Here is a 12,944-nt window from a genome sequence, read left to right as displayed (position 1 = left end):
TCAGGGAGTCCCGGATTGCTCAACCGTGTAGCATGGAGCTGACCCCGGGAATAGTCCAGAGGGCCCCTGAAGCGGCCGTTGTGAGTTGTCCGCTGGAGACCGCGGGCAGGCAAAGCGGAAGGACGTCACCTGCCATCTTTGTGGAGTTGCCCTGGTTGCGGCTGTCAGTTTATGGAGTCCCAAACTGTTCAGCTTCGGTGCCGTTGTTGCTGTTGTGTTTGTTTGTTTGTTTGTTTGTTTGTTTGTTTGTTTCGTGACCCCTAAACCCAGTGTGGGGGTTAGGTCTCAAGGGGACGGGGATTTGAACGTCAAAAGTGGCGATCGGGTGCAACTTGATTTTTCAGTAGCGTCGGAGGATGGAGCGGAAGTTCTTTACCCGCCATCTTTCTTCCTGGCAACGCCGTCCTCGTAGTTTTGTGTAGCGGGTTGAGGGAGTCCCGGGTCGCTTGCTGCAGTGCTATGACTGCTAAATCCAGGAGCCCGGGGAGGCCGCGGGGAGCCCGGAGTGCAGCCATGGTGAGCACGGAGGACGAGAGGCGGGATCGCGCCGCAGCGCGCGGGACCCGCGGAGGCGGCGGCTCGGGGGGGCCCCCAGCGCGGCGCGCGGTGCGGGGTCGCTTTGTTCTGCCTAGTAAGCCGAGTTTCCTGTCTTTCCGGCTCCTGGGAAGCAGCATCTGAAATCACGATTTTGTCCCCCATCTAAATACTTTTTTTTTTCTGATTGACAGTTGAAGCCCCTCAATTCCCAGGTCCTCCCCCACATTTGCAAACTAGCTGGACCGGGCGATCCACCTCTCCCTGTGAGAAACAGGAATCTGTGGCGGTCTGTGATGCAAGTGGACTGTTTGTAGCGATTAGTTTAATTTTTTTATGCTGAGGTATGACTTTATATGAAAAGACCATTACAAATACGGAGAGGGCCCTGGATTGTAAGGTGTGGAAGTATATCAAGGGGCAGCTAGAAGAAAAGGCTTTGCTTGGAGTGATAAGTCAAACAGTATTAAGGCGCTGCTTTAATAGTGCTTTGTCTTTTCTGATCAGCCAATCATTTGCAGGCAACAAGTGAACACTTTGTGAATTGATTTTTCTCCAGAGTCTGAGACAGCAGTCTAATTTCAGGCATCTCCACGTAGAAATCCATATTGCCACCATCATTTATTGAATATTGTATTCTTTCTTTGGTGTATATTTTTGCCACCTTTATTGAGATTCCGCTGGCCAAACGTGTGGGTTTATTTTTATATTCTGTTTTCCTTTGGCCTATATATTTATGACACTACTCTGTCGAGTTTTGTTCTGTTCTGTCCTACTTTGTTTGTTGTCATTACAGACCTGCAGTGTGTTTTGAAATCTTTTTTGCTGCAGGCCACCCCGGGTCTCTTGCGCGTTACTACCAATTTTAAAGAATTGTTTCTAGCCAGGCATGGTGGTGCACGCCTGTAATCCCAGCACTGAGGAGGCAGAAGCAGGCGGATCTCTGTGAGTTCGAGTTCAGCCTGGTCTACAGAGTGAGTCTAGGACAGCAAAGGCTACACAGAGAGACCCTGTCTCAGGAAGAAAAAAAAAATCAACAACAACAAAGTAAAATGTTCTGATAATTAGATGGGAATTTCATTGAATCGGTATTATACTTTTGAGTCATTTTAGCAATATCGATCCTCCTAATCCATGCTCAGGGTTGATCTTCCTCTCTTCTAATGTCTTGTTTAATGCCTTTCTTGGTTTTTAATTGAAGTTTTCTCATACAATACGTTCTGATTACTTTCCCTTTCCCTCAACTCCTCCCCAGCCTCCCCACCTCCACTCACCCAGCTCCACGCCCTTTCTTTCTCTTTATAAGTTCTTTCTTCAGTGACCTAAAATTGCCTTTGTAGAAGATGTTCCTGTCATCAGTGAGGCTTGACTTGAACGTTTTAGTTTATGACACATATTATTTCTTCCTGATAGTGTATCTCTGTGAGATAGTTCATTATTCGCTGAAAGGGATATGTGCTGGGCACTGTGTGTTGATTTTGCACCCTCCTGCCTTCCTACATAGTTTAATGGTGTCTCAAGCCTTTGGGTGTCATCTTTTGGACTGTCCTTGTGTTTCTTGTATATGCATTACTTTTGCCTATGTATTGAAACAGCAATGGTTTACCCCCTCTGGTGTCTGTGAGTGTGTTGGGCAGGTTGCTGGCTGTCATTAACGTTATAATGGCTGGCTTTATGTCATCTTGACAGCGGCTAGAACCGTTGTGGAAGAAGGATTCTCAACTAAGAACATGCTTCCATCATACCACCCTGTGGGCAAGCCCATGATATTTCTTCTTGATTGATGTAAGAGGGCCCACATCACTGTGGTTGGTACCACTTCTGGGCTGGTGGTCCTGCTTACTACAAAAAAAAAACCAGGTTGAGCAAGCCATGAGGAGCAAGCCAGTGAGCGGTGACCTCCATGAGGAGCAAGCCAGTGAGCGGTGACCTCCGTGAGAAACAAGCCAGTGAGCAGTGACCTCTGTGAGGAGCAAGCCAGTGAGTGCTGACCTCCATCAGGAGCAAGCCGGTGAGGGGTGACCTCCATGAGGAGAAAGCCAGTGAGCGGTGACCTCCATGAGGAGCAAGCCAGTGAGCGGTGACCTCCGTGAGGAGCAAGCCAGTGAGCAGTGACCTCTGTGAGGAGCAAGCCAGTGAGTGCTGACCTCCATCAGGAGCAAGCCGGTGAGGGGTGACCTCCATGGCCTCTGCATCACCCCTGCCCTGACTTTCCTTCCTGATGAACTGTAGTTGGTACATGTAAGCTAAACGAAACTCTTCCCTCCCGAAGATGCTCTTGGTCATGGTGTTTATCACAGTAACAGAAACCTTAACTAAGTTAAAAAAGAAAAAGAAAAAAGAAAAGAAAAAAAACTTTAATTGAAACACGGTTGATGACTGCTACATTGTGAATAAATTTTCTCCTTAGATGTGGATCACTTCAAGTTTTGTTTATCTTTCCCATAATTACTTGCTAGTCTCTTTTTTAATATAATATTGAAGACTATACTTTCAGGGATCTTTTCTATAGTTCGTTAATATAATATTGATTTCTTGAGAATGTTATATATACATATAATGTATTTTGATCATATTCAGTTTCATTTCTCCTGACTCCTCCCAGGTTCACCCCCACTTCCCAACTTACTGTTGTACTTAATCTCTTTTTCAATATTACATTATATTTGGCAGAGGTTTCTTTTCATTTATTTATTTCATTTTGTATCATATAGTCATTCTACAAAGCAATTGGCTTCATTTTATTTTCCTCTATTCGTTCCACAAGTACAGGTCTTAAAAACCGCAGCACTGGTGTGTGCTATGGTGCTCAACTTTTTTTGGTTGGTTGGTTGGTTGGTTGGTTTTTGTTTGTTTTTTGTTTTTCGAGACAGTGTTTCTCTGTGTAGCCTTGGTTGTCCTGGACTCAATTTGTTCACAGAGATGAACCTGCCTCTGCCTCCCAAGTGCTGGGATTATAGGTTGCACCATCTCACGCCCAGCTCTGAGCTCAACTTTTTTTTTTTTTTAGTACTAGGGATCAAAATTAGTTCTTTCTGCTTATGTGGTGAGCACTTTACCAACTAAACTGTCTTCTTGGACCTGGGTTTCCTAATACTTTTTCCAAATTAAGTATTTTGCAAATTGACTATTTTTGATCTTATACAATGCAAGAAAGCATTTCAGAGTGTGTTTGGGTTTATTTGTTTGTTTTTGTTAGTTTGGTTAGTTCCTTGGCTTTTTTGTATGTGTTTTGGGATTTTCAAATGCCTAATCACCTAATATGTGATGTGGTTTAGAGAATTTTTTCATCTATGCTGAGAAGACTGTGTGTGTTCTTCAGTTGTTTGATCGAGTTCCTGTAAGTTAAGTGCATTTGATCTGTGGTCCAGTTTAGCTATGAAATTCCTTGGTTGATTATTTTTTTCTTCTTGCTGGGTGATCTATTTGTGATATCAGGGTATTGAAGCCACACACTGTTATTTTGTCTAAACCTTTTGCTCAGTACTCTTTGTTTGTAAAATGTTCAGCTCATTTGTATTTACATGAGAGTTTTTTATGGGATGTCCTCTTTATATTTAGGGATCTTCTGTTAAAGGATGTTTTGGGTTAGTAGTCAGCTGGATAAAGTTATATTGAGAAATTATTATATCACCTAACTAGCTGACAGTGCCGTGCCTCTCGTTTCTGTTTCCTTTAGCATTGGGGAGAGGGGGCGAATAAAATCTTTCTACGTTACCATAGTAGATTATCCTTCACAGGTCTTTAAAAGTATTTAGGTTAGACTGCCTGTAAGACGCCAAGTACAAGCTTTCCGGAGCTTTGGATGTGCACGGTTTCCTAAGAAAGAAGCTGGAGATGAAGCACTTGCTCCGTACTCTCCGTCAGGCCAGCTGATTAGAGACTGATCTTCTAGGGCCCGTGTCCATTCTGGTCAAGTAGGACCCTTCTGATAAGCACATCAGAACCTTGCAGACATTTAGAGGGACAATGGACTAACTAGCGTGTTGCTGCCCTAAACTAGAACACCAAGCTCCTCTCCACAAGCAGGCTAGAGAAATCCATCCAAATACCAGGTCCCAGACCCCAAGGAAAGTTGAAATTTTATCTTTTTTTTTTAATGCATATATATGGTTGCAGATATTTGCACAAGTACACATGCACGTGTGTACATATGTGTGCGTGCATGTGGAAGGCAGAATGACTTCCTTGGGAATGCTGTCCATCTTTTTAGAAATGCTCTTTTTGCCTGAACCCTACCAATTGTACTAGATTGGCTGACTACTATGTACCTGTCTACACCTCCCCAGTGCTGGGATTATAAGTGTGTGCCACCATGCCCAGCGGTTTTATATGGGTTGTGGGGGAAGGGCATTTCAGCTCAGGCCCTGTTTTCAAGCATTTCTTTCTTTTTGGAGGGTGGGGGTTGGATTTTTTGAGAGTTTCTCTGTGTAGCCTTCCAGGAATCCTACAGAGTTCTTGGGAATTCACTCTATAGACTAGGCAGACCTCAAACTCACAGAGATCCACCTGTCTCTAAAATCCCCCAGTACTGGGATTACAGGTGTCACCACCACACCCAGCTCTCAAGCATTTCTAAGATTAGTCTCTGGATAGCCTGTGCTAACTCTATAATGGATACTGACTAATGAGATTTGTGTTTTTAGACAGAGCCTCACTATTTAGCCCTAGCTGACCAGGAACCCAGTATGTAAGGCTGGCCTTAAGCTCAAGGAGATGTGCCTGCCTCTGCCTCCTGGTCCTGGGATTAAATCCTGGCCTGGTAGGATTTTTTTGTGAGAGGTGCAACAGACTACAGTGTAGCCTTTACTGGGGTGACCTGCTTTTCTCTGATAATGTAGTTTCAGCCTGGAAATCACATTCTTAAAGAGCATTAACTAGGACAGTGATGGATTGAACATTTAAACAATACAGCATTCTGTAAACATCGTATGCATTAAGCCAGGTATGTGGTGCACTCGGGAGGCAGAGGCAGGTGGATCTCTGTGAGTTCGAGGCCAGCCTGGTCTACAAAGCGAGTCCAGGACAGCCAGGGCTACACAGAGAAACCCTGTCTGGAAAAACAAACAAACAAACAAAGCATCATATGCATCAAGTCTAGATCTTCAATGCTGTGTCATTTTATAGGAGTCTGTGTCCTTTGAGGATGTGGCTGTGAACTTCACCCCAGAGGAATGGGCTTTGCTGAATTCTTCCCAAAAGAGGCTGCACAAAGACGTGATGCAGGAGACCTTCAGGAACCTGGCTGCCATAGGTAAGGGTGAGGTCATCGCCTTGTTTAGTTAGTTCATGAGTAAAGTGTATTTTTTTTCTGATCAGTGAAGCTCCGTGGTGTTTAAAGAAACAAATTTTGATGAACAAACCAATCATGATCATGTTATACCAAAAGCCTACTTAGACTCTAATATTTTCTATAGTGTTGTATTAACTCAAAGTGATTTTTCTGGATCTGCATTCTAGCAAAAAAACAAGAAGACTGGACCCTTGAAGGTGACGATGAAAATGTGAGGACAATTCTTCCCCTTGCAATTCAGACTGGATACAAACTATGTGAGCATCAAGACTCTTCAGAGAAACCACGCACGTGTGAGCAGTGTGGGCAAGTCCTCAGCTCTCCCCAGTGCTTTCGGGAACATATGAGGACTCACACTGAAGAGGAAACTTATGGATGTGAGCAAACTGAGGAAGGTTTTAGTAGACACAGTTATGTTCAAATACGTGAAAGAATGCATACTTCAGAAAAGCCTTGTGTTTTAAAGCAGAGTGGGAAAGACTTTTTGACTCTTGCTGGTATTCAACAGCCCATAATAACACATAATGGAAATGGGCCATATATATGTAAAGTATGTGATAAAGCCTTTCATTCTTCCAGTTCTTTCTTTACACACAAAAAAACTCACACTGGAGAACAGCTTTATATATGTAATCAGTGTGGCAAAACCTTCACCTATTCCAGTGGCCTTCGCCGCCATGAAAGGACCCATAGTGGAGAGAAACCCTACAAATGCAAGCAATTTCTGAAGGTCTTTCCTTCTTTGAGTAAGGTTGAGAGTCATGAGCAAACTCACAATGGAATAAAACACATGTGGAGTCACTGTGGGAAAGCCTTCAGTGACCACAGCTCGCTTCAGTCCCACGGGAAGAGCCACAGCTCAGAGAAACCGTATGTGTACAGGCAGTGTGGGAAAGCCTTCGCTTGTTCCAGTGCCTTGAGAAGACACGAGCGGATTCACACTGGTGTGAAGCCCTATGAGTGCAAGGCGTGTGGGAAGGCCTTCATTGACTGCAGCTCTCTGCAGTGTCATGAGCGCATCCACAGTGGAGAGAAACCTTATACATGTCAACTGTGTGGAAAAGCATTCAGCCGTCAAGGGTCTCTTAAATGCCATGAGCGGATCCACAGCGGGGAGAAGCCCTATGCATGTAAGCAGTGTGGGAAGCGCTTCATGCATCACAATGCCCTTAGATACCACGAGCAGATTCACAGTGGACAGAAGTCCCACGGGTGTAAGCAGTGTGGGAAAGCCTTTGTGCTGAGCAGCGCACTGAAAAAACATGAGCGAATTCACAGCGGGTTGAAACCCTGTCTGTGCAGGATATGTGGGAAAGCCTTTACGTTTCACAGCTCCCTCCACTGCCACGAGAGGACGCACACTGGGGAGAAGCCCTATGTCTGTAAACAGTGTGGCAAAGCCTTTATGTATCACAGTTCTCTGCGTTGCCATGAAAATATTCACAGTGCAGAGAAACCCTATGTGTGTAAGCTCTGTGGAACGGCCTTCACTTACCACAGTTCTCTTCAGCGCCATGAGAGGATCCACAGAGGGGAGAAGCCCTATGTGTGCACGTTCTGTGGGAAAGCCTTCACTGACCACAGCTCCCTGCGATGCCATGAGAGAATCCACACCGGGGAGAAGCCCTATGTGTGTAAACAGTGTGGGAAATCCTACAGCACGCACGGCTCCCTCCGCTACCATGAGAGGGTGCACTGTGTATAAGCTGGCTAGGAAGACTTTCTCCTCTTTAAATAAGTTGGAATCTCACAATTCAAAGCGGGGAAAACATTTGTTAGTAAGCAATGTGGATAAGCCTTACCGTGTTCTGGTTCCCTTAAGAAAGCATGAATGGAGACGATCTCTAAATATAGAATAAAGAAAAAGCTCCATTATGACAAGAACTTTCTAGCAAGCGTGATGGCGTACTGAATTTAACTTGTATCTGTGTAAAGAATGTGGGTTGCTTCTACTTCAGCTTTCAAAACCCATTAAATGGACAAGAAGATGGCTCAGTCTGTACAGCATGTACCCCAGAAACCTGAGATCTTGAGTTTAAGTCCTCAGAACCCATATAAAAGTCAGACATGACGGCAGCATGTGCCTGCAAGTCCCAGTGCTAGGGAGGCAGAGGCTTGCTGGTTAGTTAGTCTGCCCACATCTGTTCAGGCCCAGTGGGAGAGCTCTCAGCTGTAAAGAGGGACATGATTAAGGAAGACATCCAGCTTTACCTTCAACCTCTGGTCTACATGCAAGTGCAGTGTGCAGCCACACACGTATGCACACTCAGCCACACACGTATGCACATCACATACACACAAAGGAACACACTGTATCAAGAACCTTGATCATGCCAGGCGTGGTGGCGCACGCCTTTAATCCCAGCATTCGGGAGGCAGAGGCAGGCGGATCGCTATGAGTTTGAGGCCAGCCTGGTCTACAAAGTGAGTCCAGGACAGCCAAGGCTACACAGAGAAACCCTGTCTCGAAAAACAAAAAAAAAGAACCTTGATCAGAAGAAATCTGTAAGTCTTCAGTTGACCAGCATATCAAAGTATGCAGTCTAAACCTTATAAATGTAGAGTTGTCGCTCGTAGCATAGAGTGTAGAAGGCTGATGCAGTAGGACTCTGTTAACACAACTAGTGTGAAGAGCCTAGTATAAAGTAATTTGTGTGGAATGCTTCAGAAATTGCGCGCTTGAGAGGAAATGCCCGAGAGTTTATACATGTTTGTCAGTGGCACATTCTTAAGCTGATTGAACTGTGTGCTCCTAATTTTATTCTTGAAAATAAATGTTTCAGTGAAATTATTTAATAACATTGCATGTGCTTAATCTGTAGTTTCAGTATTAGTAAATTCAGTTAATTAACTGGGCTGGGAAAATGGCTTAATAGCTAAGCATCAGGACCTGAGGTCACATCCTCAGTGCCACGTGGGATGTCAGATGTGGCCAAACCTGCCTAGACCACCATTGCTAAAAGCAGGGACAATGCAGGAAGATTACTAATGCTCGCTGCCAACGCTTCTAGTTGAAAAACAAGCTCCAAGATCAGTGTAAGACCATGTCCCAAGCAAACAAGGCAGAGGTGGTAGAAGATGCCTGGTATCCTCTGGCTTCCACACATGCACACTAGCTGCTCACACGCACGTGCACACACACACACACACACACACACACAAGGCAATTCATATTTTGGATTTTCATTCTAGGCTCTTGTCATAGGTCATATATGTATATAAATTCAAAACAAATGCCTTTTTAAAGTGGATTTAACTTTTTCATTTTTAATATTTTTCTCTAAAGATTTCTGTGCATATTTTATAGTTTAACTGTTTTCAATAGTGTTTATATTGATACAGGTTATGTTTTTCATATATTGACAGCGTATCTACAAAATAATCATTAAGAGATCAACTTCACAATTTTTCAAATTTTTCCTTTCATGTCAGAGTCATTATTTCCAAAGTACTGGTGAAAATGTCTTATGTAGTGCAATCCTACTAACTAATGCTCCTTCCCTATGTAAATTTTATCACATTTATGTTGCAGCTTTTTATAATGTTCTTTTCACTTCTCTTACCAAAAGATACATCCCCCTGGTTTAAGTGCACTCTGGTCAAGAAGAATTCACCAGGACTAAGCCTTTGGTCACATTGAATGTAAGGGGTTGCAGTAATAAATTTACACATATATATGATTTGTTCACCAGGAAGACCATTTTCTTGTTTTGCTACGTTGTGTGTATGTGTTGTGTGTAAGCGTTGTGGCTCTGTGCGTGTGTAGGTAGGTGTGTGTGTGTGTACTCCCTTGGAGGCCAGAGGAGGGCGCCGCCGTTCAGCATCACTTTCTGCCTCCTTCCCTTGACACTGTGGCTCAGCTAAGAACCATCCCTCCGTGTCGTGTCTTTAGAGGACTCCGACTAAAGCACTAAGAGAGCAACATGTGGGTTATTAGAACCCTAGTAGCAGAAACCTGGGAAGGGGCTGCATAGCACAGCTCAGTAAAGCTCTCACTGACACAAGTTATGCCTTTCAGAGTAATTTCCAAGGATCTCTTGCTTGACAGCTTTGTAAAATAGGAACACAGAAGTGCTTTAATCATAACGTGAATTAGGAATATACTCTGTGTGTGTGTGTGTGTGTGTGTGTGTGTGTGTGTGTGTGTGTGTGTGTGTGTGGTGCTTTCATTTTTGCAAGACTAGGGAGTTGGTGAACCAAGGTTAAAACACCCACTCACAGGTGACATCATGTCGAAGCCGAGGTCTGGGTCAGTCTTCGCGGAAACTCTCCGTGGAAGAAGCTCTCACTGCTGACCTAGTATGTCAGGCTTGTGTTCTCGCCACCAGCACACACAAACAGGATGATAAATCCTGTTACGTGGTTTAGCAAATGTGATCTCAATTAGTCATTCTTTTTTCACCACTTCTCTGGCTCCGTGCTCTGCAGCACACCAGCGTGTGTTCTGGGCTCCACCTGGCTCCACTCCACGGCTGCTGCTACTCTTGGCGGTCGACCCACAGCACTGGCATCTCTAAAATGCTGGGGTCTTCTGATGCGACCAGACTGCACTTTCACCAACAGCCTCTCACAGGCCGTCTTCATGGTGCCAAGCCTCAACTGCATGACCCCTTTAACTTTGGACCTTCGACTGCCAATGAGGTCTCACCTTCACCAACGGCCTCTCCCAGTGCCAAGCCTCAGCTGCTCTCCATGACCCCTTCATGCCTTCAAAACCACTTGGGTGACTCTTAACACTACCAGATTTGGCCGCCAACACAAGGTACGACGTCAGCTGCTTCTGGGGCACAGCTTGTGTAAGATGACCCTGAGGAAACTCTTCCCTGAAGATTTCACCTCTGCGGTATTGGTGTCTTCTCAATCACCACTAATTCCTTAGCGCCAGCTACCCAGCATCCGTTGCCCCAGCGATTGCAAAGGGTTCCCCCCAACATTACCAGTCCCTTGTCAATCCCAGCAGATTCTCCATCCCCAGCTGACCAGAAGGACAGAATCTCCATTCAAAATAGCAGATGACCAGGATAGAGTCTTTAAACTTCACATGCCAGACTTCTGTCCGCTGCACTGCTGTCGACATTGTTATCTTCCAAGTTCCTACAGAACAATTCAAAGTTCCAAAGTCCTTCCACAATCCTCTCAGAAACTTAGTGCTTCGACTTCTAAGTGGATAAACATCACCTGCTCTCTCACAAGTCTGTTCCTCATCCCACACTTGAGATCTAAACAAAAGAACATGTTTATCTCTCCTTCAGTGGCCTATCACTGAAAAGGGAGCAGGGAAGACCAGAGGGTCCAGAGGAAAAAAAGGAGCTGCGGGTTGTGGCTGATTGGGGAGGTATTCATTAGTGTGATTAGTGGAGGAATCATCTGCTTTGGACTTTATTATTGTTTTTAACAAAATCTTAATCATTCAATTTTACCAATAAAGACTGGGGAGCCAGATGTTGGATCAGAGGCAGAGAAAGCACCCAGCTGACCTTCCTCCTCAGCTAACATCCCAAAAGGAGGTCTCCTCCACATCATCTCAAAAAACCTCTCAAACTCAAATGTCCCTCCCTTCTACTTCCCATGAGTCTCTCTATCCATCATCCTGACTCCCTCTTACTCTCTATGGTTTTTTTTTTCCCTGTGTTCACTTCCTGTCAACTGGTTGCTTGCTCCATCTTTTTGGCCTATGGTTGACTTTATTTAATCTTGTTCAAGCAGAAAGATCTTTGATTAAAGGTGTGTGCTAGAGCTGAGCCACACCACAACTAGAAACAAGTTTTTTTCAGTAAACACAAGCTCAGAGTTCGCAGTGTGCTCAAATATCCTGCAACACTTTCTGGCTAGGAGAGGCTGAGTGGGAGAATAGGGGTGTTGCAGGATTATTGTACACAGAAAACTTAATTGTTAGCAAAATATAAAAGCTTAAGTCGATGTCAAATGCAGTTAGGTGTGTCCTGAGGAGATGCAGCTTGGGTGTGCCTCTGAAAGCCCCCATAGACAAGAATGCTAAAGAATGGAAAGTTCCTGCTGTCTTAAGACAGAGCACTAGGATAATCTTATAAACACTGCAGGAGGGGCCTTGGAGCTGAGACTGGAGAAGACTTGGATATCGGGGATCTCTTTCCATTTCCCTGATTGTTCACAGTGATTGTAAAGATCCTGGGTACCATTAGACAGCCATTTGGCCTGGTTATCTAAGGGATATTAGATCAAGTGCAGGGTGGAAGGGATAGAGGTTTTCTAAAAGGCATGCCAAGGTGAAATGAGAGGGTATGAATGACACCATCCCCATGGGTGAGAGACACACACAGAGAGAAGTGTCACAGTTGCAGCCGAGGGCATCTTCAAAAGACTCAGAACCAAGGGAAGACCGACCCATAAGCAGGCCATCACCACACTTAATGAGGGTCAGGGCTAACACCCTGCGGAGACTCAGTGCCTGGTCCAGGAGCTTTCAAATGAAGCCAGAAGGTGAAAACACCAAGCTCAGGAGCAGGGCCTCATCCACAGGAAAGGGCTGGAACAGAGTTGGTGAAGAGGGCCAGCCATAGTCTTAAATACTGTGGCTGGCCATACCTCTTCCACCAAGAGTACCAGAGGAGTGCCAGATGCTTCATGGTTATTTCCTCAGCCTCAGGGAAACATTTACACCAAGGGGAAAACTTACCAAGTTCCCAATGGTGCCAAGCCATCAGTAAGCTGGAAGGCAAGCCTGTCGCAGGTGGACTGGAGATGAATGTGGCCAGGGTCCCAGTGTAGCTTTGACCCTAAGAGGGAATACAGGCAGAGAGCCTATCCAAGTCATTGAACCAATGAAAAGAGTTTTCTGGCACAAGGGTATCTTAGCAATTGGAAGCCAAGGAATACCACAAAGCCACACTTTGCAACAAACCTCACACAAGAGATTTATTAAGGAGATACACAGAATGGTGGCTGCCTCTGAGCAGGAACAGACACAGCAGTGGGCTGGGCAGAAAGGAGAGGCTTTATAGGATTTTTGGAGCATGAACAAATGAGCTGGTGAGCTAGTGGAGCACTAGTGTTAAGCTAGTGGAAAAGTACAGTGCAGCCCAAAGGATCGCTTGGTCATTAACCTTGACTCCCGGGGGTGGGGATTTCCAAGTCCTAG

The 12,944-nt window shown here is 45.0% G+C and overlaps 1 protein-coding gene across 2 annotated transcripts; it reads left to right on the top strand.

Annotated features, from left to right (window-relative positions):
- Positions 1 to 236: 236 nt before the first annotated feature.
- On the top strand, positions 237 to 7,776 carry LOC127210011 (zinc finger protein 709-like). 2 transcript variants are annotated; one of them, XM_051169685.1, is made up of 3 exons: positions 237 to 516; positions 5,662 to 5,788; positions 5,995 to 7,776. In XM_051169685.1, exons 1-3 carry the CDS (start codon positions 460 to 462, stop codon positions 7,530 to 7,532), a joined length of 1,722 nt encoding a protein of 573 aa, XP_051025642.1. In that variant the 5' UTR covers positions 237 to 459; the 3' UTR covers positions 7,533 to 7,776. The 2 variants fall into 2 exon arrangements, with proteins under 2 accessions (XP_051025642.1, XP_051025643.1); XM_051169686.1 differs by lacking the exon at positions 237 to 516 and adding an exon at positions 3,796 to 3,874.
- The last annotated feature ends 5,168 nt before the right edge of the window (positions 7,777 to 12,944 follow it).

This window comes from Acomys russatus, chromosome 27 (assembly GCF_903995435.1).
Source record: "Acomys russatus chromosome 27, mAcoRus1.1, whole genome shotgun sequence".
NCBI lineage: Eukaryota > Metazoa > Chordata > Mammalia > Rodentia > Muridae > Acomys > Acomys russatus.
The sequence above is the reverse complement of the archived record's forward strand: the minus strand, read 5'-3'. Positions and strand labels throughout refer to the sequence as shown.

Bases quoted from the DNA above. Each gene is read 5' to 3' on its own strand.
- LOC127210011 (XM_051169685.1), top strand. From the start codon at position 460: ATGACTGCTAAATCCAGGAGCCCGGGGAGGCCGCGGGGAGCCCGGAGT. The intron at 517-5,661 runs GTGAGCACGGAG...GTCATTTTATAG, and splicing joins GAGCCCGGAGTGCAGCCATG to GAGTCTGTGTCCTTTGAGGA. The intron at 5,789-5,994 runs GTAAGGGTGAGG...TCTGCATTCTAG, and splicing joins CAGGAACCTGGCTGCCATAG to CAAAAAAACAAGAAGACTGG.